The sequence below is a fragment of the Manis pentadactyla genome, chromosome 9 (genome assembly GCF_030020395.1).
Source record: "Manis pentadactyla isolate mManPen7 chromosome 9, mManPen7.hap1, whole genome shotgun sequence".
Lineage (NCBI taxonomy): Eukaryota > Metazoa > Chordata > Mammalia > Pholidota > Manidae > Manis > Manis pentadactyla.
The window spans coordinates 58,194,683-58,219,592 of NC_080027.1; the positions used below are offsets into that span (position 1 = coordinate 58,194,683).

Sequence of the window (24,910 nt, forward strand, 5' to 3'; positions counted from 1 at the left end):
GTTCAACCATTGTGGAAAGCAGTATGGAGGTTCCTCAAAAAACTACAAATAGAAATACCATTTGACCCAGGAATTCCACTCCTAGGAATTTACCCTAAGAATGCAGGAGCCCGGCTTGAAAAAAACATTTGTCCCCCTCTGTTTATCACAACACTATTTACAATAGCCAAGAAATGGAAGCAACCTAAGTGTCCATCAGTAGATGAATGGATAAAGAAGATGTGGTACATATACACAATGGAGTACCATTCAGCCATAAGAAAGAAACAAATCCTACCATTTGCAACAACATGGATGGAGCTAGAGAGTATTATGCTCAGTGAAATAAGCCAGGTGGAGAAAGACAAGTATCAAATGATTTCACTTATCTGTGGACTATAAGAACAAAGAAAAAAACTGAGGAACAAAACAGCAGCAGACTCACAGAACCCAAGAATGGACTAACAGATACCAAAGGGAAAGGAACTGGTAAGGATGGGTGGGAAGAGAGGGAGAAGGGGGAAAAAGGGGCATTACAATTAGCACACATAATGTAGTGCGGGGGGCACACAGGAAAGGAAGTATATACAGAGAAGACAAGTAATGATTCTATAGCATCTTACTACGGTGATGGACCAATGACTGTAATGGTGTATGTGATGGGGACTTGATAATAGGGGGAGTCTAGTAACCATAATGTTGTTCAAGTAGTTGTCCATTAACGATACCAAAAAAAAAATCATAGAAATACTACATTTTTATACATAATGAAAAAATTATAAAACACAGAAAAGTACAAATTTTTAAAAAGTTACCTCTAACCCAGATATAATCACTGTTAATATTTTGTTTGTTTTAATGGCATCAAAGCATATAGGAAGCTTTAAATTCTAAGAAAGTAGTTTTTAGAAGGTAATTTGCTTTGTGGCACTATGGTTTTTAAATGTTTAAAGAGTTCACGCACTGTTAATTTTTAATGTGCAACATCTTTCTCCAGGTCTCCAGTTACATGATAACCTCCTCAGAGGCAGAGTTTACTTTTCTACATCATGCTGTACCCTGCAGGACCTACATGGTGAATTAAGTATAGTAATGTACATCAAATGATAAAGCAAGGATTCACTTCCCCCAATGACCTTTATCAGTATACCACTCTCATGCTCAGATACATTTAATGCTTTACCTCTGCCTGAGAATCACTTTCCAACTCTTCAGTCAGGTATTCTGGGATCTCCAAAATGTGATTTCAATAAGCATGTCTGGTTGAAACTCTTTGCAACAACTAGCCTAGACTTTTTTATCCCATGCACATGCCATAATTAACTATGTGCCTTTGCCCTTTGCCCCTGGTTCTGATTTCCCATACCTGGCATGTCTCCCACTCTTTACTGTCTATTGAAATTGTATCCATTCTGAGGGAGGGGCGGAAGATGGCGGCGTGAGTAGAGCAGGGGAAATCTCCTCCCAAAACAACATATATCTATGAAAATATAACAAAGACAACCCTTCCTAGAATAAAGATCAGAGGACACAGGACAATATCCAGACCACATCCACACCTGAGAGAACCCAGCGCCTCGCGAAGGGGGTAAGATACAAGCCCCGGCCCCGCGGGAGCCGAGCGCCCCTCCCCCCAGCTCCCGGCGGGAGAAGAGCAGGCAGAGCGGGAGGGAGACGGAACCCAGGGCTGCCGAACACCCAGCCCCAGCCATCCGGGCCAGAGTGCAGGGCCCCCGATCCTGGGAAAACAGGGCAGCAAGAACAGTGAGCAGGCACTGGAGGCTGGGCGACAGAGGACATAAGAAAAGCGCGCGACCATTTTTTTTTTTTTGCTTTTTTGCTGCTTTGTTTCGGCGAGCGCTTTTTGGAAGTCTTAAAGGGACAGGGACCCCAATACTAGGGAAACAGGGCAGAAAGACCGGTGAGCAGAGGCCTGAGGCTGGCACCGGAGAATAAAGAAAAACGAAAGACCACCTTTTTTCTTTAATTAAAAAAAATTTTTTTTTTTTTAATTAAAAAAAATTTTTTTTTTTTTAATTAAAAAAAATTTTTTTTCTTGTTTTTTTTTCGGTCGTTGTTTTGTTTTGGCGGGTGCTTTTTGGAAGTCTTAAAGGGGCAGGGCGGGTCACTTAATCCAGAGGTAGGGAATCCGGGATATCTGGGCACCCTAACCCCTGGGCTGCAGGGAGCAGGGAGGCCCCTTACAGAGATAAATAGCCTCCCAGCAGCTCTTGCTCCAACGCGACTCCACCATTTTGGAGTAGCTGCCCGAGCCAGGCCACGCCCACAGCAACAGCGGAGATTAACTCCATAGCAGCCGGGCAGGAAGCAGAAACCCTGTCTGCGCGCAGCTGCGCAGCACAAGCCACTAGAGGCCGCTGTTCTCCCAGGAGAGGAGGGCTACAAACCAACAAGAAAGGAAGTCCTTCCAGCCGTCACTCGTCCCAGTTCTGCAGACTATTCCTATCACCATGAAAAGGCAAAGCTACAGGCAGACAAAGATCACAGAGACAACACCAGAGAAGGAGACAGACCTAACCAGTCTTCCTGACAAAGAATTCAAAATAAGAATCATAAACATGCTGACAGAGATGCAGAGAAATACGCAAGAAAAATGGGATGAAGTCCGGAAAGAGATCACAGATGCCAGAAAGGAGATCGCAGAAATGAAACAAACTCTGGAAGGGTTTATAAGCAGAATGGATAGAATGCAAGAGGCCATTGATGGAATTGAAATCAGAGAACAGGAACGCATAGAAGCTGACATAGAGAGAGACAAAAGGATCTCCAGGAATGAAACAATATTAAGAGAACTGTGTGACCAATCTAAAAGGAACAATATCCGTATTATAGGGGTCCCAGAAGAAGAAGAGAGAGGCAAAGAGATGGAAAGTATCTTAGAAGAAATAATTGCTGAAAACTTCCCCACACTGGGGGAGGAAGTAATCGAACAGACCACGGAAATACACAGAACCCCCAACAGAAAGGATCCAAGAAGGGCAACACCAAGACACATAATAATTAAAATGGCAAAGATCAAGGACAAGGAAAGAGTGTTAAAGGCAGCTAGAGAGAAAAAGGTCACCTATAAAGGGAAACCCATCAGGCTAACGTCAGATTTCTCAACAGAAACCCTACAGGCCAGAAGAGAATGGCATGATATATTTAATACAATGAAACAGAAGGGCCTTGAACCAAGGATACTGTATCCAGCACGACTATCATTCAAATATGACGGTGGGATTAAACAATTCCCAGACAAACAAAAGCTGAGGGAATTTGCTTTCCACAAACCACCTCTACAGAACATTTTACAGGGACTGCTCTAGATGGGAGCACTCCTAGAAGGAGCACAGCACAAAACACCCAACATATGAAGAATCGAGGAGGAGGAACAAGAAGGGAGAGAAGAAAAGAATCTCCAGACAGTGTATATAACAGCTCAATAAGCGAGCTAAGTTAGGCAGTAAGATACTAAAGAGGCTAACCTTGAACCTTTGGTAACCACGAATTTAAAGCCTGCAATGGCAATAAGTACATATCTTTCAATAGTCACCCTAAATGTTAATGGGTTGAATGCACCAATCAAAAGACACAGAGTAACAGAATGGATAAAAAAGCAAGACCCATCTATATGCTGCTTACAAGAAACTCACCTCAAACCCAAAGACATGTACAGACTAAAAGTCAAGGGATGGAAAAACATATTTCAAGCAAACAACAGTGAGAAGAAAGCAGGGGTTGCAGTACTAATATCAGACAAAATAGACTTCAAAACAAAGAAAGTAACAAGAGATAAAGAAGGACACTACATAATGATAAAGGGCTCAGTCCAACAAGAGGATATAACCATTATAAATATATATGCACCCAACACAGGAGCACCAGCATATGTGAAACAAATACTAACAGAACTAAAGGGGGATATAGACTGCAATGCATTCATTCTAGGAGACTTCAACACACCACTCACCCCAAATGATAGATCCACTGGGCAGAAAATAAGTAAGGACACGGAAGCACTGAACAACACAGTAGAGCAGATGGACCTAATAGACATCTATAGAACTCTACATCCAAAAGCAGCGGGATATACATTCTTCTCAAGTGCACATGGAACATTCTCCAGAATAGACCACATACTAGGCCACAAAAAGAGCCTCAGAAAATTCCAAAAGATTGAAATCCTACCAACCAACTTTTCAGACCACAAAGGCATAAAACTAGAAATAAACTGTACAAAGAAAGCAAAGAGGCTCACAAACACATGGAGGCTTAACAACACGCTCCTAAATAATCAATGGATCAATGACCAAATCAAAATGGAGATCCAGCAATATATGGAAACAAATGACAACAACAACACTAAGCCCCAACTTCTGTGGGACACAGCAAAAGCAGTCTTAAGAGGAAAGTATATAGCAATCCAAGCATATTTAAAAAAGGAAGAGCAATCCCAAATGAATGGTCTAATGTCACAATTATCGAAATTGGAAAAAGAAGAACAGATGAGGCCTAAGGTCAGCAGAAAGAGGAACATAATAAAGATCAGAGAAGAAATAAATAAAATTGAGAAGAATAAAACAATAGCAAAAATCAATGAAACCAAGAGCTGGTTCTTCGACAAAATAAACAAAATAGATAAGCCTCTAGCCAGACTTATTAAGAAGAAAAGAGAGTCAACACAAATCAACAGTATCAGAAACGAGAAAGGAAAAATCACGACGGACCCCACGGAAATGCAAAGAATTATTGGAGAATACTATGAAAATCTATATGCTAACAAGCTGGGAAACCTAGGAGAAATGGACAACTTCCTAGAAAAATATAACCTTCCAAGATTGACCCAGGAAGAAACAGAAAATCTAAACAGACCAATTACCAGCAACGAAATTGAAGCGGTAATCAAAAAACTACCAAAGAACAAAACCCCCGGGCCAGATGGATTTACCTCGGAATTTTATCAGACATACAGGGAAGACATAATACCCATTCTCCTTAGAGTTTTCCAAAAAATAGAGGAGGAGGGGATACTCCCAAACTCATTCTATGAAGCTAATATCACCCTAATACCAAAACCAGGCAAAGACCCCACCAAAAAAGAAAACTACAGACCAATATCCCTGATGAACGTAGATGCAAAAATACTCAACAAAATATTAGCAAACCGAATTCAAAAATACATCAAAAGGATCATACACCATGACCAAGTGGGATTCATTCCAGGGATGCAAGGACGGTACAACATTCGAAAGTCCATCAACATCATCCACCACATCAACAAAAAGAAAGACAAAAACCACATGATCATCTCCATAGATGCTGAAAAAGCATTTGACAAAGTTCAACATCCATTCATGTTAAAAACTCTCAGCAAAATGGGAATAGAGGGCAAGTACCTCAACATAATAAAGGCCATCTATGATAAACCCACAGCCAACATTATATTGAACAGCGAGAAGCTGAAAGCATTTCCGCTGAGATCGGGAACTAGACAGGGATGCCCACTCTCTCCACTGTTATTTAACATAGTACTGGAGGTCCTAGCCACGGCAATCAGACAAAACAAAGAAATACAAGGAATCCAGATTGGTAAAGAAGAAGTTAAACTGTCACTATTTGCAGATGACATGATACTGTACATAAAAAACCCTAAAGACTCCACCCCAAAACTACTAGAACTGATATCGGAATACAGCAAAGTTGCAGGATACAAAATCAACACACAGAAATCTGTGGCTTTCCTATATACTAACAATGAACCAACAGAAAGAGAAATCAGGAAAACAACTCCATTCACAATTGCATCAAAAAAAAAAAAATACCTAGGAATAAACCTAACCAAAGAAGTGAAAGACTTATACTCTGAAAACTACAAGTCACTCTTAAGAGAAATTAAAGGGGACACTAACAGATGGAAACTCATCCCATGCTCGTGGCTAGGAAGAATTAATATCGTTAAAATGGCCATCCTGCCCAAAGCAATATACAGATTTGATGCAATCCCTATGAAACTACCAGCAACATTCTTCAATGAACTGGAACAAATAATTCAAAAATTCATATGGAAACACCAAAGACCCCGAATAGCCAAAGCAATCTTGAGAAAGAAGAATAAAGTAGGGGGGATCTCACTCCCCAACTTCAAGCTCTACTATAAAGCCATAGTAATCAAGACAATTTGGTACTGGCACAAGAGCAGAGCCACAGACCAATGGAACAGACTAGAGAATCCAGACATTAACCCAGACATAAATGGTCAATTAATATTTGATAAAGGAGCCATGGACATACAATGGCAAAATGACAGTCTCTTCAACAGGTGGTGCTGGCAAAACTGGACAGCTACATGTAGGAGAATGAAACTGGACCATTGTCTAACCCCATATACAAAAGTAAACTCAAAATGGATCAAAGACCTGAATGTAAGCCATGAAACCATTAAACTCTTGGAAGAAAACATAGGCACAAACCTCTTAGACATAAACATGAGTGACCTCTTCTTGAACATATCTCCCCGGGCAAGGAAAACAACAGCAAAAATGAGTAAGTGGGACTATATTAAGCTGAAAAGCTTCTGTACAGCAAAAGACACCATCAATAGAACAAGAAGGATCCCTACAGTATGGGAGAATATATTTGAAAATGACACATCCGATAAAGGCTTGACGTCCAGAATATATAAAGAGCTCACACGCCTCAACAAACAAAAAACAAATAACCCAATTAAAAAATGGGCAGAGGAACTGAACAGACAGTTCTCCAAAAAAGAAATACAGATGGCCAACAGACACATGAAAAGATGCTCCACATCGCGAATTATCAGAGAAATGCAAATTAAAACTACAATGAGGTATCACCTCACACCAGTAAGGATGGCTGCCATCCAAAAGACAAACAACAACAAATGTTGGCGAGGCTGTGGAGAAAGGGGAACCCTCCTACACTGCTGGTGGGAATGTAAGTTAGTTCAACCATTGTGGAAAGCAGTATGGAGGTACATCAAAATGCTCAAAACAGACTTACCATTTGACCCAGGAATTCCACTCCTAGGAATTTACCCTAAGAATGCAGCAATCAAGTTTGAGAAAGACAGATGCACCCCTATGTTTATTGCAGCTCTATTTACAATAGCCAAGAATTGGAAGCAACCTAAATGTCCATCAATAGATGAATGGATAAAGAAGATGTGGTACATATACACAATGGAATACTACTCAGCCATAAGAAAAGGGCAAATCCAATCATTTGCAGCAACATGGATGGAGCTGGAGGGTATTATGCTCAGTGAAACAAGCCAAGCGGAGAAAGAGAAATACCAAATGATTTCACTTATCTGTGGAATATAAGAACAAAGGAAAAACTGAAGGAACAAAACAGCAACAGAATCACAGAACTCAAGAATGGACTAACAGGTACCAAAGGGAAAGGGACTGGGGAGGATGGGTGGGTAGGGAGGGATAAGGGGGGGAGAAGTAGGGGGGTATTAAGATTAACATGCATGGGGGGGTAGGAGAAAAGGGAGGGCTGTACAACACAGAGAAGGCAAGTAGTGATTCTACAACATTTTGCTATGCTGATGGACAGTGACTGTAAAGGGGTTTATAGGGGAGACCTGGTATAGGGGAGAGCCTAGTAAACATAATATTCGTCATGTAAATGTAGATTAGTGATAGAAAAAAAAAAAAAAGGGCAGTTCCTGTGTGGTAACCTCCAACGAGTTCTACACAAGGGTATAAAGGGCATATAAAAGTGTAGGCAAAGGGTCTGTTTGTGTTTATACAGAGGATCAAAGCCTAATTGGGCTACCCCGAAAATGAACTAAGATACGATATGAAAGAGAACTTCCAACATCAGCACTCTCTGGAAGACTCATGCCAGAAGATGATCATCAAAAAACCCCAACAAAGATCCACGCACTGCTACAGCTGTAGATGCACTCATCCCACCAGTTCCTGGACCTGCCATGGGAATGAGGAAGGAGATATCTAAGCTGGCCTGTGCATACAGTAAAACAACAAAATTGGACTGGATCTATACTGTTGGAACTCAACCAAGAATTTGGAGAAGTGCAAATTGTAGCGCTCCAAAGTCTTACAACTACAAACTATTTATTGTTAAAAGAACATATGGCATGTGAACAGTCCCCAGGAATGGGTTGTTTTAATTTGTCTGATTTCTCTCAGACTGTTCAAGTTCATTTGGACAATATCCACCATATCATAGATAAGTTTTCACAAATGCCTAAGGTGCCTAACTGGTTTTCTTGGTTTCACTGCAGATGGCTGGTAATTACAGATATGCTTTGGTTATGTAACTATACTCCTATTATGTTAATGTGTGTGTGCAATTTAAGTAGTAGCTTAAAACCTATACATGCTGAAGTTACTCTACAAGAAGATATATCAAAGAAATAATCAATCTTCCCATGTTTTCTTCCGCCTGCTACTTCTATAGCTTTTCTTCTTCCTTCCTAATTACAACCCTTAAATAGAATTCGTGCCTCATATCAAATTTACCAAGTATCATAATTCTTCCAAGTGGTAAAGATACCTCAAGACAAATGCTGGGCATGGAAGCTACAGGGCATAAATATGCAAAGAAATAAAAAGCTAACCATTTCTAACAATAAGGCTTCTCTCTCACTTACCAACTTTACATTTCCCTGTATGGCCCCGGAAGATGACTGGTTAGCCAGAGACGGGTAAGATTCCTCAAGGGAGGAACAACCTAAGACAGGCACAGTCGCAGGGGGGCCATCAGGTGAGAAATTGGGGATCAACAGAGGTGAGGCTTAGAACCTCACCCCCCCGTTCTGAGAGAAATCTTCTGCATACGTGGATGTTTTATTGCCCTTGTCTAGCTTGGATTAACACATAGTCTACAGGCACACACCTGATCATCTTCATGTGCTCTCTTACAACACTAAACTATGTTTTCTACCTTTATCTTGTATCTACCTACCACTTCAGCATTTTATTAAAAATAATAATAATGAGAGAAATGTGGTATCCACATATAAATCAAGTATAAAAACCAAATGAGTATTCATATTTGAACTGACTGTTTATAGTTCATAATGCATGAGCAAAACCGAAAGTTTCTGTGATGACTGCCCTTGTACTGTTCACTATGTAACTTATTCATTATGTAAGAATTTGTTCTACATGTAAAAACTTGTTTGTTATGCCTCAGAAGATTGGAGACTGACAAAAATTAGGCTTGGGGTGGAATAATGATTGTGCATTGAGCATTGACTCCCCTATACAGAATCTTATTGTCGTTAACAACCATTTGATCAATAAATATGAGAGATGCCCTCACAAAAAAAAAAAAAAAAAAGGACAGACTTCCAATGGTAAAATAAATTAGTAACCGGGATGTAAGGTATAGCATAAGGAATATAGTCAAGATATTGTAACAGCCTGGTAGGGTGATAGCTGGAACCTAGAATTATGTATATAAATGTTCTACCACTGTGTTGTACACTTGAAAAAAAAAAAAAAAAAAAAAGAGATTCTCAAATCAAAAGCATACTTTTAGGATAGGAAAAGGGCCTTTCCAATCTGGGGAACTGAATTCTTTTTGTGGTAGGGAGAAAACAGTAGCTGGTAAAAAAAAAAAAAACATACGGATAAACTAAGAGTGAAAATTCTGTTTAAGAAGGTGAGAAACATACAAGACGTATGTGTCTAGGAGTAAGCCTGAACTAAGGAAAGGTAAGCAATACTGAGGGGCGGGGAAAGTAAAAGAAATAATTCTGATTATGCTTTTAAGTTTATTTAAATGTTGCTCTCTAGAAGATTAAACTTTTACATGAACCCTGGACTCTGGAATTCAATTAGGAAATATAAAACCTGACTAACGGGTCTTGCCTAATCTTAAACTTACAGAAAAGTAAATACAACAAGAATGACATATTTGGAAAGCCTATCTACAATACAGAGCCTATTACACAAAAAGCATTCAAATGCAGAACAAAAGCCAACTAAGCTTCACAACTATGGAGTCTCCAAACATACTGAAAAATCATGGCCACTGGTGATTAAGGTTGTTAACTAATAAAAAATGTATTTCTTACCTTTGTCTTCTCCCTGCTCACCAATAACCCATACTTCTTTTCCTGAAGTCTGTGCCTTCAAAACATTTGTAATAATATATTGTAATCTCTGTGAATCGAGATTACATCCAATTCCAATCACTCGATTTGCAGGAAATGAACTCAGTTTCCATGTCACATAGGTCATGATTTCCACTAAATATTGCATTCAAAGTGAAAATGTAAAGATTTAAAAAATACACTTCTAGCCTAGTTCATGAACAAAATACTTAATTTTTAGTAAGTATATTAAGACTTGTATATACTCCTCTTAGGTCCTAAATATACTGTGAGGTATAATATATTTTCAGTGTATATTAAAAACACTAACCAGGTTTCAGAATGATTTTTATGTAATTTTGTTGTTAAATATAAATTGTTAAGAGTAGAAAACAGATAATCCCCTAGAACAGTTAAGCAAGAAGGATGAAAACTGGGTACAGACAACTAGACAATAGTTTTTTTCACTGATCATCTTTTACAGTTATCTTAAACTGAATTTCTATCTTTAAATTAAAATGATGATTCATATACCATCACTACTCAGTACAGCATGAACAAAAACACAACTACTTTTTTCTGCCATGCCAAAAGGATGTGAGGGATTAAACAGACCAGTCCAACAAATTACTATAGATAAGTGAAATGCATACTATACCCCTATATTGGAATATTAAAAAAACCTGTTCACCACTTTGATTCCACCTGATTCTTTGAAAATACTTCTTTTTTACGTAAGCAGTTACAAAACAACTTGCAAAATACAGAATGTTAGAAATGCACACTGGCATGCTCGGTAACATTTTATGACACTTCAGAGTTAAGCAGAGATCTTTCATATAAGCCATCACATTTTTCTCTCGGGTGTTTAACCATTTCCCCACTGAGGAAGTCATGATTAACAATCCAGAGCATAATAGTAATATCACATAAAACATTTTAAGTTGTAACCTTCTAGTTAATTCCAGTCATAAGAAGTAACTGGATTACAGGTCCGGACATACTTTTTAGAGCAATTTAACTGAACAGCCTAGATATCCCTCTGTAAACTAATTTTATGACTTTCATCAGTAATGGCAATTCTATAGATGCACTTGACCATCAGATTAACTTAAAATAAAACCTTTTACCTGGTTGAGATGCAACAAGCAGGACACTGTGTTGACTGTAATGTCCCAGAGCTGGGACAAGACCTCTGAACATATCCACATTGCTCTGCACCACATCAAGGTAGGACTGAGAACTACCCAAAAAGTTAACTGTGAAGATCACCACCTTGGAATGAGCAGAAGCAGACAAATCTAATGAATAAAAAGAAACAGTCTGAGCTCAAGATAAAGGTTTCCATCAAGTTCTTGTTCTTGTTTTTCTTTTCTACAAGTAGGGAGCTCTTTGGAACACTTGCCCTGAGATCAATTCTATCTCCATAGGAAATAAAAGTGCTGACTGAGGTTTGCCTCCAGAAAGAGGATTAAGAGCAGTGGTATATCCCAAGGGAGGGAATATAGCAATAAAGATAAGGCAAATAAATGATAGGATACAGAACCTGTAAACAAGGACTTAGTTTTAATATAATTCACAGTTTTCTTAGGGAAAATAATACAGTCTGGGCAAAACAAACCTATCAATTGACTATTTAACTGTGAGTTTAGGAGTCCTAGAGTTTCTTAAAAGTGACTCAGAAGTCATCTGGAAGGAGTGGGAATAAATGGAAAGATGGCTAGTAGGCATGGCTCCTGGCTGAATAGCTCTGCCTGCATCTGTTGATTCTATTCCAAAGAGGGGGAAAAAATAGTTTGAAAATCTTTAAAAAATCAAGATAAAATGTCTTAGCTCATTTTTTACTGACTTTTTCTTACAGAGAAGCCCAGTGTCCTTAGTTTTAGGTTCTTCCTTGAATGGCAATCTACAGGTAAGCAAGTGTTATGATTTAGCAAAAGCTGTTCTCTAGAGTTCACTCCTCTGATCCTGAAGCACACTCATGCTATTTTACAACTATATTACTCTCTATTACACAATGTGTTTCAGAGTAAGTGCATGCCAGAACAGTGGCCGGACATTATCAGCATCAGAGTCAACAGAAAAATAATAAAGTAACTAGAATGGCATCAGTCCAGTCAACATTTGTAAATGAATGTAAGCATCTCAGGGAGACGATGAGTAGATTCCAGGATTTATATTCTTAATTAAGTCTATCTTTCTAAAGTTTTAGAAGGAGACACTTGTGTAATATATACACTGGGAAATGCATTATTCATTCAAGTTTAGTTCATATTCTAACATAATTGTGGGGATGAAAGATCCAAAAACTGAGTTCTGGGTTTTAATTATGGTTCTTTATAAATGCTTTTAAGTAATTCCTATATTCTAGTGCTCAGAGTAGATACCTGGTGATGAGTCAGAACTTCAAAAACTGGAAGCATTAGAACTGGAAGGTATACAGTTAACACTTCCATACCAGTGTTCTAAGAGCTTTATTACATTTAATCTAATCTACAGAATACTAAGGGGTGATATCATCCCCATTTTACAGATGCGTAATCAGAGGCACAGATTAGTAACTTGCTCAAATTCATAAAGTTTGTACATAGCAGAGTCAGAATTAAATGCCAGGTAGTCTAAATTCCAAATGCTGTTAAACACTATACTATATTTAGAAACCTAGTCCTATACCCTCATAAAGATGAATGTGAGTAAAATTATATTTTCCAGAATGTCTCACCTGGCTTTAGTACATGGGCATATCAATAGGCGATCAGAGGTGGAAAGAAGAATGGCTTTAGTGCATTTGCATCACTCCTCAGGGGTAGATAGAAGTTCATCTGCATATCAATGGATAATTTCCTGGGCAAGGAGTGTCTGTACCTGAGAGGTAAGGGGGAGGGCCAGTTTTTGCTTCTGCTGCAGCAGGAGAGAGAGAAGGCCCCGGACTGCAGTTTGTAAGCAATAAACAGATTTTAAACTTTATTTCTCCCTTTGACTGATTTTAGTTTTTTAGAGGTATTTTGCCCTGGGATTTCCTCTCCCTGGACTTAAAATGAAGAAACTGTTATCTGGTGAGATTACATAGCTTGTCCATATTATTAAGTATTAGTGAACAGTTCAATTTATGACCCTACAATTCGGCCCATCTTGACAGAATTGTAAGGCTAGAGGCACTGGAGAGAGATGGGCAAAGACAATGCAGGCAGAGCAGAGACAGCACCAAGTAGCTCTGTGCTGTACAAGGAAAGAACCAAGAGCTCTTCCTGGATTCCAGTCCCATGAAGTGCTGACAAACCCCGGATGCAGACCCCCTCCATCCAGAAGGAGGAGACCTCTGGCTGTCCATCACCCAAGCCTGAGCCAATAAAAAACTCCCCACCTATCCCTAGCTCAGTCCACTTCCCCCTCCCTTCCCTGTTCTCTTAAAAACTCCCACCTCCCCTCCTGGGTGCGACTTCCCCAGCCTGTGATAACCAGACCAGGAAACCTCGCCTGGGAATTGCGCTCAAATAAACTGCCCGGCCCTTTGTTGCCTCTCGTCGCCTGCTTATTTTGGCTAAAATTTATCTTACAAGAATCATTTGTCTTCTTTCCCCCTTTTACTTGCTCTACTTTGAATGATAGAAATGCCCTCCCCCTCAAGACTGACTTATGAAAAAACAGAGTTGTAGCTGTCTAATATGATTTTAAAAATACAAGGGGCTTCATACTCCATAAAATTTTCCACCAAGCTCCCAAACCTTTTACTATTCTTCTTTTGAGCCAAGTAGCTAGTATTTCTTGTACTCTCCTACATAAACTTTTGACTCAAGTTGAATTGGTCTATATTCTTCCCTAGAATATTTATCTTTCCTGATACTGACTTTTGCTCAAATTCTTTCCATCTGGAATGCTTACTGTGCTCATCAAATGTTTGATAAATATATATTTAACTGTCCACTAAACATATTATGAGTTTGAGAGCAGAGATCTTACTCATTTATCCATCTTCAAGATCTAATCATTTAGCAATTAGTACAATTCCCCACCTCCCACAGCCCCATGTTCACTAATCCAAATTTCCCCTAACCTGAAAGACCCAGTACATATTGTAAGATAAATTCTAGCCGAAATAAGCAGGCAAAGAAAGGCAATAAAGGGCCAGGCAGTTTATTTGAACGCAATCCCCGGGCGAGATTTCCCAGTCTACAGACATGGAGGCTGGGGAAATTGCAAGTAAGTAGACAGGCAGCGAGTTTTTAAAGAAAGTAGGGGGAGGCAGAGCTTAGATTTACAGCTGACTTGAGGATTGGCTAGCCCAAGGCACATTTTTCAGATTGGGAGGGGGCAGCAGCCGGGGACTTTGGCACGTCATCAGTGTCCGACGTGCTAACTCCTCCCTCCGGTGCCTCCAGCCTTACACATATCTCAACCCTACTTAGCTGAAAGCATTATCTCCCCTTCATTCAACTCTAAGAGTGTTCACTATTATTATTCTCTTAGAAATTAATCATATACTGCCTTATTACTCTCGTTGTCATGAATTACCGTTTACATCTTGCATGTGTCTTTCCATCTAAACTTTAAACTGCTTCTGATCAAATAGAGTCAATTTCTGGGAGCAGTTCTTAAATGATAGGCTGGGTACTTAAGAATAAATAGGGAAGTATAATGAAATTACAGATTATCCCATGTTCTGAAGATTTTATTTAAATGGATAAGGGGAAATATCTCTCAGGAATGCAATTCCCCATGTTATTCTGATGCTCAACTAGGTTTGGTAAACACTGCCCCACAGGAAACTAATTCCTTACACTTAGGTCAGCAACTCGAAAAATTTTTATTTGATTCTTCCTTCTCAGATCTTCCCTTAGAAGTTGGTGACTTAATAAGGGGAAAAATATTACACAGTTACAAAAAGAATTAGGAAGAACTTTAAACATGATTGTATAAAGCTGTGGTGTAAATTACAAGGTTAAAGACCATAATAAATATTTATTTAACAATAATTTAATAAACCTCTACTAAGGACCTGGCATGGTACAGGTAATTACACTAGGCCCTCAGAACACAAAGTAAACAAGATATTGTACACTACCTATATATATAAAATACAGTAGGGTATAAGAATTAAGAATTAGGGGTTCAGAATGAGACTGTCTGGTTCAAATTCTAACTTTACACTTATTTAAGAACATAGGAGTAGGTTTCCTCAGGTGCCACAGGCCAATCAACATCTGTACTCCCAGAACACAAGCCTCCCACCTCCATCCCACCCAGATAAACTATATGCTTTCTGCTAAGCCACTGGTTCCCAAACCATAGGCCCTACACCAGTGGCTGGTCACAGTTATACTAAGGAATAGCAATCCAATATCGAGCATATCAAAAGACCCAGTAAATAGTATTTCATGCTGTGTTATACTACTATTCTCAGATTAAGATGATGATCTTATGATAAATGAAATGAATATTCACTTTAAATGACTACTGAATTCATTCAAAATCATGGAAAACCAGGCAATCAACTAATGATGTCTATCTAAATGCTGTGGAAACCTCATTGAAGTATTATTCTTAGTATATCAGTCTGAATATACTGCAGATAGTGCAAGCATTTTCATTTATCTGGCATATTGCTAAAATTTATTTTAAAGTAATAGAAAATTATTCAACATGTTCTTTTCAAACTATTTTCCACTGATTCAAATTTTTTTTAATATAATTTTTATTAAGATATCATTGATATACAATCTCATGAAGGTTTCACATGAGCAACATTGTGGTTATGGTTACTACATTCACCCATATTATCAAGCACGCCCCACATAACCCATTGCAGTCACTGTCCATCAGCATAGGAAGATGCTATAGAGTCACTACTTGTGTCATACTCAAAATTTTAAAAATGCATGTGTCCTCCTACCGATGATGATAACCCTTAATTTAGAAATTGTGCTAACATGATAGCTATTAAAAATCTACCTATGTTGGGGGAGAGGTATCCCCAAAGAATGACTTCACAGTAGATTTGGGCACTATTTTAGTCAATGACTAGAAGGAACTTTTTTCTGGTGAAATAGGTAGATTTTCATTAAATGTTAAACAAGAATACTCATATTAAAGCAGAAGGCTCAGTTCAAGGGAGTGCCTATAAAGATTACTGCCACAGTGAGTTAGACTTTGGAGTTATATAAATAATACCAAAACTTTCCAAGATTTACCATGTGTGGCAAACTAAGGCCATGAACTATGTTATACCATACCTCTATTTTTAGATAGAGACTGTCTGAAAGGACTATCTGAAAAATCAAAGGTATGTCTATTGATAAAATTCCCCAGTACAAGAAAATAGTGACACAACACAAACTCCAGACACCAGTACTAAAGCATGAAGAGTAATGAGTGAGGGTTACTCTCTGAAGGCTTCCTAGAGAGAAGGTGACTCAAGTTGTTTTAAGTAGGAAGGGCATGCTGATGCTAATGAGAGAGTGTTTAGCAGGAGTAAATGGAAAAGAGGAAAGCAGGTGATGAAAGGCTTAAATCAATGATTCTCAACTTTAATACACTGAATTTCAAACTTTTCTCATCATGATCCATGCCATGAGAAATATATTTTATACTGTAACCCAAGACACTACATATGCATATGTGCGTATGTATATATATAATACATATAAAATGTGTGTATATTATATATACATATACATATATACATATATATATATATATAAAAAGCAAAAACACTACAGAAAATACCTCTACTACATATATGCTCTGATATTTTCTATTATTCCAGTTCATTTTTATAAAATGCTGGTTATAACCCTCTATGCTGATTCCAATTTCAACTGTTTCATACTCACAATTTGAAAAATAGTGCTTTAATTAGTATAAGAATTACCTGAAAGATTCCTCAAGGGAGGAACAACCTAAGACAGGCACAGTCGCAGGGGGGCCATCAGGTGAGAAATTGGGGATCAACAGAGGTGAGGCTTAGAACCTCACCCCCCCTGTTCTGAGAGAAATCTTCTGCATATGTGGATGTTTTATTGCCCTGGTCTAGCTTGGATTAACACATAGTCTACAGGCACACACCTGATCATCTACATTTGCTCTCTTACAACACTAAACTATGTTTTCTACCTTTATCTTGTATCTACCTACCACTTCAGCATTTTATTAAAAATAATAATAATAAAGAGAGAAATGTGGTATCCACATATAAATCAAGTATAAAAACCAAATGAGTATTCATATTTGAACTGTTTAGAGTTCATAATGCATGAGCAAAACCGAAAGTTTCTGTGATGACTGCCCTTGTACTGTTAACTATGTAACTTATTCATTATGTAAGAATTTGTTCTACATGTAAGAACTTGTTTGTTATGCCTCAGAAGATTGGAGACTGACGAAAATTAGGCTTGGGGTGGATTAATGATTGTGCATTGAGCACTGACTCCCCTATACAGAATTTTATTGTCGTTAACAACCATTTGATCAATAAATATGAGAGATGCCCTCACAAAAAAAAAACCAAAAAACAAAAAAACAAAAAAGGACAGACTTCCAATGGTAAAATAAATAAGTAACCGGGATGTAATGTATAGCATAAGGAATATAGTCAAGATATTCTAACAGCTTGGTAGGGTGATAGCTGGAACCTAGAATTATGTATATAAATGTTCTACCACTGTGTTGTACACTTGAAACTAATGTAATGTAATACTGTGCGTCAACTACCCTTCAATAAAAAATAATTATTAAAATAAAAAAAAATAAATAAATAAAAATAAAAAAAATAAAAAATAAAAAAAAGAATTACCTGAGCTAATTATCTAAAATGTAGATTCCCAGGCTCCACCCCCAGATATGCAGGACCATAGGCCTGGGTGGATGCCAGGCACCTGTAATTTTAAAAAGCAGCTCAGGTAATTCTGACATAAGTGATCAATATTTTTATAAGATCAATCTTCCATAAACCATGTTTTAAAAACCACTGGTTGCTCAGAAATCATATGTCAACAACTTATTTTTTAATTTACAACTGCTACCAGCTGAGATGCTGTTTTTTTTCCCCAGGATTGTGTCTTGGAGGTGACAAAGAATGAAGCCAACAGACAACAGTAGAGAGCAACCACCAAACTTTTTAAAAGAAAAGGCATCCTGCTAATCAGGAGGGGCTTCAAGGGTGGATGCCTTTAGGGCTGTGGCATCTAGAGTTTGGTTTATAAGCACATCAAGGAGGAAGTCCACATGTCGCCTAGGACCTGTTGCTCTGAAAATGGGGAGTGACTGCTTAATGTGCACAGGGATTTCTTTTGGGGTGATGAAAATATTATGGAACTAGATGGTGGTAATGGTTGCACAACACTGTGAATGTACTAAATGTCACTAATGGTAGATTTTATGTTATATGTATTTTACCAGAATAAAAATAAAGGGATAAAAATATTGAGTACAGAAAACAAGTACAGAATCAGTTTCCTCAGTGTAACACCTGAAGCAACTATTCTTAACAATTCCTCAGTATTTCTCTAGATTTAGTCAATGCATACACAAGTATAAATGTGTATGTATATGTGTATATGTATGTATGTATATGCATGTGTATTTGCATGCTCATCTGTATATATATATATCCACCCAAAATGTTTTCATAGCTATATTTTAAAAATCCAAATGGAACAAAAGTACAACTCTAGGATGATCAGTCGCAATCACTGATGCCTGTCATGATGGGGCATTACTAAAATTTCCAAAATTATTGAGCTTGATTTCAAAAAATTATTACTGCACTCCTTTATATCATGGAATATATTGCTGAGACATTAGTTAACATTTAAAATTCTTCATGTAATGATTAGTTAAACTGAGCGTTATTAGGACAGTACAGTCAAAGTTAACAAGAGGAACGTGGAAGTTGCCCCAAGATGGTGTGAACTCATTTGACATTCCCTGCTTTGTGGCAATCACCTTGTATTATACTTCTCCTCCAAGGGTTCTGTTCTTTCAGTTATCTGAAATAATAGTTACTGATGGTTAATAAGATACATAGGAAGAAACAATTTCTTCAGGTCCTAAAGGCCTCACAACCTCTAGGGTCCATGTACTAAGGAGTCTCTTAAAGTGATCTGAAAGAGTTAAGAGGTCCCTTAAGAACTTCAGTACCTGGAAATGACAGACACAAGAGAATATCCATCTCTCCAAGGGATCCTCTATTAAGAAGCCTACAAACAGATCATTAAACCAACTACTGTACTCTTTCCAGAGAATGAAAATGAACTCATTGTATACTATAGGGATCCAGAGACTCATTAGAACTTTTACACCCAACAGGTATAATTTCAACTTTTCTCACCCACTGTTCTAAGTACACTCAGGCTTGTGAAAACACATCTTGATATTTTACTTGTAAAATGTGGTCAAGGAATACAGGGACCTAAGCAAGGCAAGAAAGGAAAGCCAAGCAACTATATAACACATTACAACTTGATTTTAGCTAGAAGATTTGGTTTTGGAAGATTTGGTCTCCCAATTTTTTTTCACCATGCATCTCTGGTAATAAAATATTTTTAAGTCCACATCCCCAAATGTAATACTTACCTACAAAACTGTCTGTACTAATATATTATGTACATTATAAAGTACATGCAAAAATGATCTTACTACAGTGATGGACAGTGATTGAAATGGGGTATGGGGGGGACTCAATAATATGGGTGAATGTACTGACCACATTGTTTTTCCTGTGAAACCTTCATAAGAGTATATATCAATGATACCTTAATAAAAATATATATATATGCAAAACTTTTAATTAAAAAGATGAGATAAACTTTAATATTTTACTGATACAAAAACCCTTTTTCTTATTAAAACATTTTAACAACATATTTTTAGTGAAAGCAATGTGAATTTTTTTTTTAATCTTGGTTTAGCACTTTGTTAAATACCAAGAAGTAGGTATTAGTTCCACTTTATGAATGGCAAAACTTAACTTTGAGAGATCATATAAATCTGACAACTATCAGAGCTATAATGTGGCAGAGCTAAGATGAAAACCCCCATCTAACTCTAAAACTAGTACTTTTAACCAATATTATGAGAAAGGAAGCAATCAAAGAAAACAAACTTAGACTGCATAAGTCAGAGACAGAATAAACCCTACTGACCAATCTGAATGTTAATTGCTTATCTGACTCTTATTAATATAATTATAATCATTTACAATCTCTCTATGACTTTGGGTAAGTCAATTTATTTGAATCTTAGTTTCCCAATACGTAAAATGAGGGACTTGGACTAGATGATCTTTAATGTGCTTCTCAGCATTAAAACGCTAGGACTTTTAGGACAATCAAACAGCTCTGTATGATACAATAATGGTAAATAATGTCATTACAGATTTGTCCAAACCCATAGAACTCTAATGTAAACTATGAACTTTGGATGACAATGATATGTCAAGATAGGTTCATCAATTGTACCCCTCTGGTAGGGGAGGTTGACAATGGGAAGGCTATGTGTGTGGGGGGGTAGGGAGTATATGCAAAATCTGTGCCTTCTGCTCAATATTGCTATAAACCTAAAACTGCTCTAAAACATAAAGTGCATTTTAAAAAATTCTAGGACTCAAATACAAGAGCAAATAAGGCAGACATCTTATAAGCAGAATAACCAGACCTTTGCTGATCTCCACATTAGGAAGGTTAAAGATGTCAAGATCCATCATTCCTCCTTTAGTCCCTTCTGAGAGGTCTAGGAGGACCAGTTTGTCTGCAATGCTCTATACAGAATAATAAGAAAAAGAACAGCATCATATTGACACAGCAATTACTCAATTTAGATTCATTCAGAAGTGAGGGGAGAAAACACAAGTCTCATGTGTTATCTTAAGAAGGAAATGTAACATAATAGAAATAAAAGGGACATGCAAGCAAGATAATCCTATCGGCTTGACTGAAAACTGGGATCTAACAGGGCTTAACTCAGAAAGGTTTCTTTAGATGGGAGAATGAGTAATAAAAATGACTTGGTACACTCAGTGTATTAGCTATTGTTCTTAAGTTTATGCTTTCATTTTGATGTCATAATTTCCATCCTAAAAGTACCTGAGTGTTTTTTTTTTGGGGGGGGTCTATTTTAGTACCTCATTTCTAGCATGAATATCACACTAAGACCAAGTTTCTCTTTGAAAAAGATTAATAGCCATAAATCTAAAATAAAACCCTATTATCATACAGTATTTTCCCCAGAGATCCATGGAAAATATTTCACATGTCTGTAGATGGCTCCCTGGGTGCCATGGTGGACTACCTGTAAATGACAAAATGGAAACTCCTAAGAATCCATTTACCTTTGTGGAAGGACTTTTTCTGGAGTAGTAAGGGATCTGGGGATCTCTCTCATCTTAGAGTACGAAGTCATGAGGGATCTACCAACTATCAGGCAGAAAGTATATATAAGTTAAGACAACAACCCAGCTATACTACTTATTTACTCTGTAAAGCTGGGCAAGCCACTGAAGTAAGCCTTACTTCATGGGTTATGAGGATTAATTATGTGACACAGGGCTGTCAGAGGGCAGTCCTCTCTAAATTGTACCTATTATTTTTATTGCTGTTAACCACACTCATCAGAGAAATGAAAAGAAAACTGTTACCATTTTCATCTATCAGACACTCAGAAGTTTAATAACAGCAGTGTGGAAAAACAAGTATTCTGATACAGTGCAGGTATGAGAGTAAACAGTACAATTGACTTGGGGGATAATTTGACAATTCCTATCAAAATTTAAAAACAGTCATTCCTTTAATCCACCAACCTCATTTATAGAAATTATCCCACAAGTGTATTAGTAAATGTATAAAACGATACAATATGTAGAAGGATAGTCAAAACACTAGAAACAACCTAAATGTCCACTAAGAACAACAATAATGAGCCAGTGTAACAATGGTTTAGTGCAGAACTTCTCAAACTTTCAGGGATCGCCATTTAACAGATCAGTCAAGCACATGGATCACCACAGATTTTAATAAAATGCAAATTTGCTTTCATAGGTCTGGGGTAGAGCCTGAGAATATGCATTTCTAAGAGGATCTCAGATGATACAAGTGCTGCTGGTCTGAAAGTCATACACTGAGTAGTAAGGACCTAGAATGCCAGCTCTGTAAACAGACTGCCTAGCTTCAAATCCTGGCTCCACTTATTAACAGTGTGCCTTTGAGCAAACTGCAGAACCTCCTTATGCCTTGGTTTCTTCATTTGTAAAATGGCAGTAATGACAGTACCCAAGCCACAGAGTTGTTGTAAAAATGAGTCAAGCATTTAGATGGGTGCCCAGCATCTAGTAAGCATCCAGTAACTACAGCTGCTGCCACCATCAGTGCTACTGTGGCTATTCTGACTACTATTGTACTATTTGAATATGGTTGCAGTATCTGAATATTGTAATGGTATCAAAGTATTAGTTCACAAAGAAATACTGATAATGAAACTCTTCTAACAGTTAAAAAAACATGACTTTAAGAGGCCTTCCCGTACTTAGCAAAAATAAATAAAATTGAAAAAACTCAGTACTGTTAGGGAGATCAAGAATTAGGCTCATGTGCACGTTGTTCTTAGCAGCATCAGTCAGTTCTGCCCTTTCTGAAGAGCAATCTAGTGATATGTTCTAAGGGCCATAAAAACCATTCATGCCCTCTGACTCATCAGTACTCTTTTTGAGATTATGTACACCTAAAAGAAAATTCAGAGGAGAAAATAAGCAATTTGTAAAACAATGTTTAAGGAAGCATTCTATTTAGTAACAAAAGAACTGCAAACAGTTCAACTTCCAATTAAGAGGGACAATGTATTCAGGTGGAGGGTGGAGGACATGAAACTGTATGTTATAAGTTAGCATATATTTTTCTGAGCAGCCAGCTTTTAAAATTTTCCAGCTCCCTAGATACAATTTATTCATTTGCTGAAGTAGAACCTACCTACAAGACACATGTGAGTCTTAAATGGAAAGGGAAGAATTCAGGTGACAAACAATCAAATTTTAATAGACAGAAAACCAAGTGCCAGCTACCAAGTAAACCTAGAGAGGGATAGCTATTCTATTCATCCACATCCCTGAAGAGGCCACAGACGTGATGTGGTCACCACAATACTGGACTCTGGAGGGTCTTTCGAAAATCTCTAGAAGAGGGCTGAAGACATTTCGAAAATAATTTATACAGAAAGGATCTAGTAAAAAAGACTGAGGAAAAATAAACAAATTTCACACTACTATAAAATATCAACTCAGGAACTCTGATCCTAAAATAAAGTGGAGTAATTTTAGAAGAAAAGGCAATCTTTCAAAAAAAGTGCTCATTTAGAAAGAACTAAAATAAGCATTACATTAAATCATTAAATAAGAGTTTAATTAAAGCAGCCTGATTCAGAAAACAGAAGAATTTGTGACTAAGTCTGATGAATGTCACATTGCAGTTTTCCTTGGATTAGGATGATGAGCCCATTGTTCCAACCACTATTTCAAAGCCTGGCCCATGACAAACTACTAATTAAGAGGCAACATCACTGATGAGAGCGTTCAGCTTTTTTTTTTTTTTTGGCAACTTACTAAATACATTTCAAGGCAAAATGAAGTTTCCCCACATGACAAAATAAAGCCATTATTTCTCATGTTAAACATAAACTACCTAGAAGTGTAGCATATGACAGATGTATTTATAACACTGTGCTTACGTACCTTTGCTGAAACTGCTAATGTGCAGGCAATGCCCAGTTCTCCACCTCCAACCACAGTAATTTTATTGACGGTTTTAGTCTCATGATTTGCCCAGCTCTTTGAATTTATGTCTGAGACACCTAGAAAGAAAAGTGGATTATCACAAGCATTTAAAACTAATACCAAAAAGCCTTTTAGCATCTTAAAAAAAAAAAACCTCAACCTTCAGTAACTCAGACAGCAAACATGGTGCTAGTCCGTGACAGGCACTCAGAAATACTTGAACAAGTGAAATGCAAGAAAGGAAGGAATCTCATATATTAAATATTCTACTGAACAGAGGATACCCTTTTAAAAATAAAATATCCAAAAATCTAAAAAATATTATGTAAGACTAAAAAAATAGGATATCCATAATTCTGGAAAACATTGTTACTGCTCTGCTCTATAATGCAAAGAAAATGTTTAAAACCTTACTAAGTTTTATAAACATGGATATTTTGCTTTAATCTCAATGAGAAACATTGAGAATCACAGATTTTCTGGTCCAACACACTGAATGTGGCAAAAAGCTGCATAAAAATATAAAGACAAAGGTTTGAAATCATCAATATATGTCAAGTGGTTTTGACAAACTACAATGGGTTATTTTATCTGTTGGTGTAAGAAACTTTTACATTTTAAGAAACCACATTAATTGGAACTGTATGGTAACACCTACCTTAAGATAGATGTTCTGGAATTTTTGATTCAACACAAATATGTATATATACATGCATGTATTTATTTATAGACATCAAGTAGAAAACAGTAATGGATATTACTGAGAAATTATAAACTCAGGACTCTCTAACAAAAATACAAACCTTCTGTGATTTTTGCAATATAGGCTAGCAAGTCTGCTTGCCGTGCCTCATCAGATGATGGTAGAGAATACAGAGGAAGTTCCTCCTGAAACTTGGAAATCATTTCCTGAATTAGTCCAACAATGACAGATTTAGGCTGCAGAATAAACACAAAGGGAAAACTTACACAAAAATTTTACTGGAGAATATTACCGTGTTAACCTATATATTGTTATCAAGCCAGCCAAAAGAAAATACTGCACCATGCTCTCATTTCTTGAAAACTACCATACAAAT

General features: G+C 37.4%; 1 protein-coding gene across 6 annotated transcripts in view; it reads right to left on the bottom strand.

Annotated features, from left to right (window-relative positions):
- The window catches only part of UEVLD (UEV and lactate/malate dehyrogenase domains), an 80,905-nt gene that overhangs the window by 28,359 nt on the left and 27,636 nt on the right, over positions 1 to 24,910 (bottom strand). For 3 of the 6 annotated variants that reach the window (XM_036920145.2, XM_036920148.2, XM_036920146.2), the window contains 5 exons: positions 24,635 to 24,770; positions 23,790 to 23,908; positions 20,729 to 20,831; positions 11,209 to 11,379; positions 10,061 to 10,234 (listed from right to left, as the gene is read on the bottom strand). In XM_036920145.2, coding sequence (XP_036776040.2) covers positions 10,061 to 10,234; positions 11,209 to 11,379; positions 20,729 to 20,831; positions 23,790 to 23,908; positions 24,635 to 24,770 — 703 coding nt within the window. Of the gene's footprint in view, positions 1 to 10,060; positions 10,235 to 11,208; positions 11,380 to 20,728; positions 20,832 to 23,789; positions 23,909 to 24,634; positions 24,771 to 24,910 lie in introns of those variants that run through there. The other 3 variants (XR_005031729.2, XM_036920147.2, XM_057507456.1) reach the window with 3 other exon arrangements.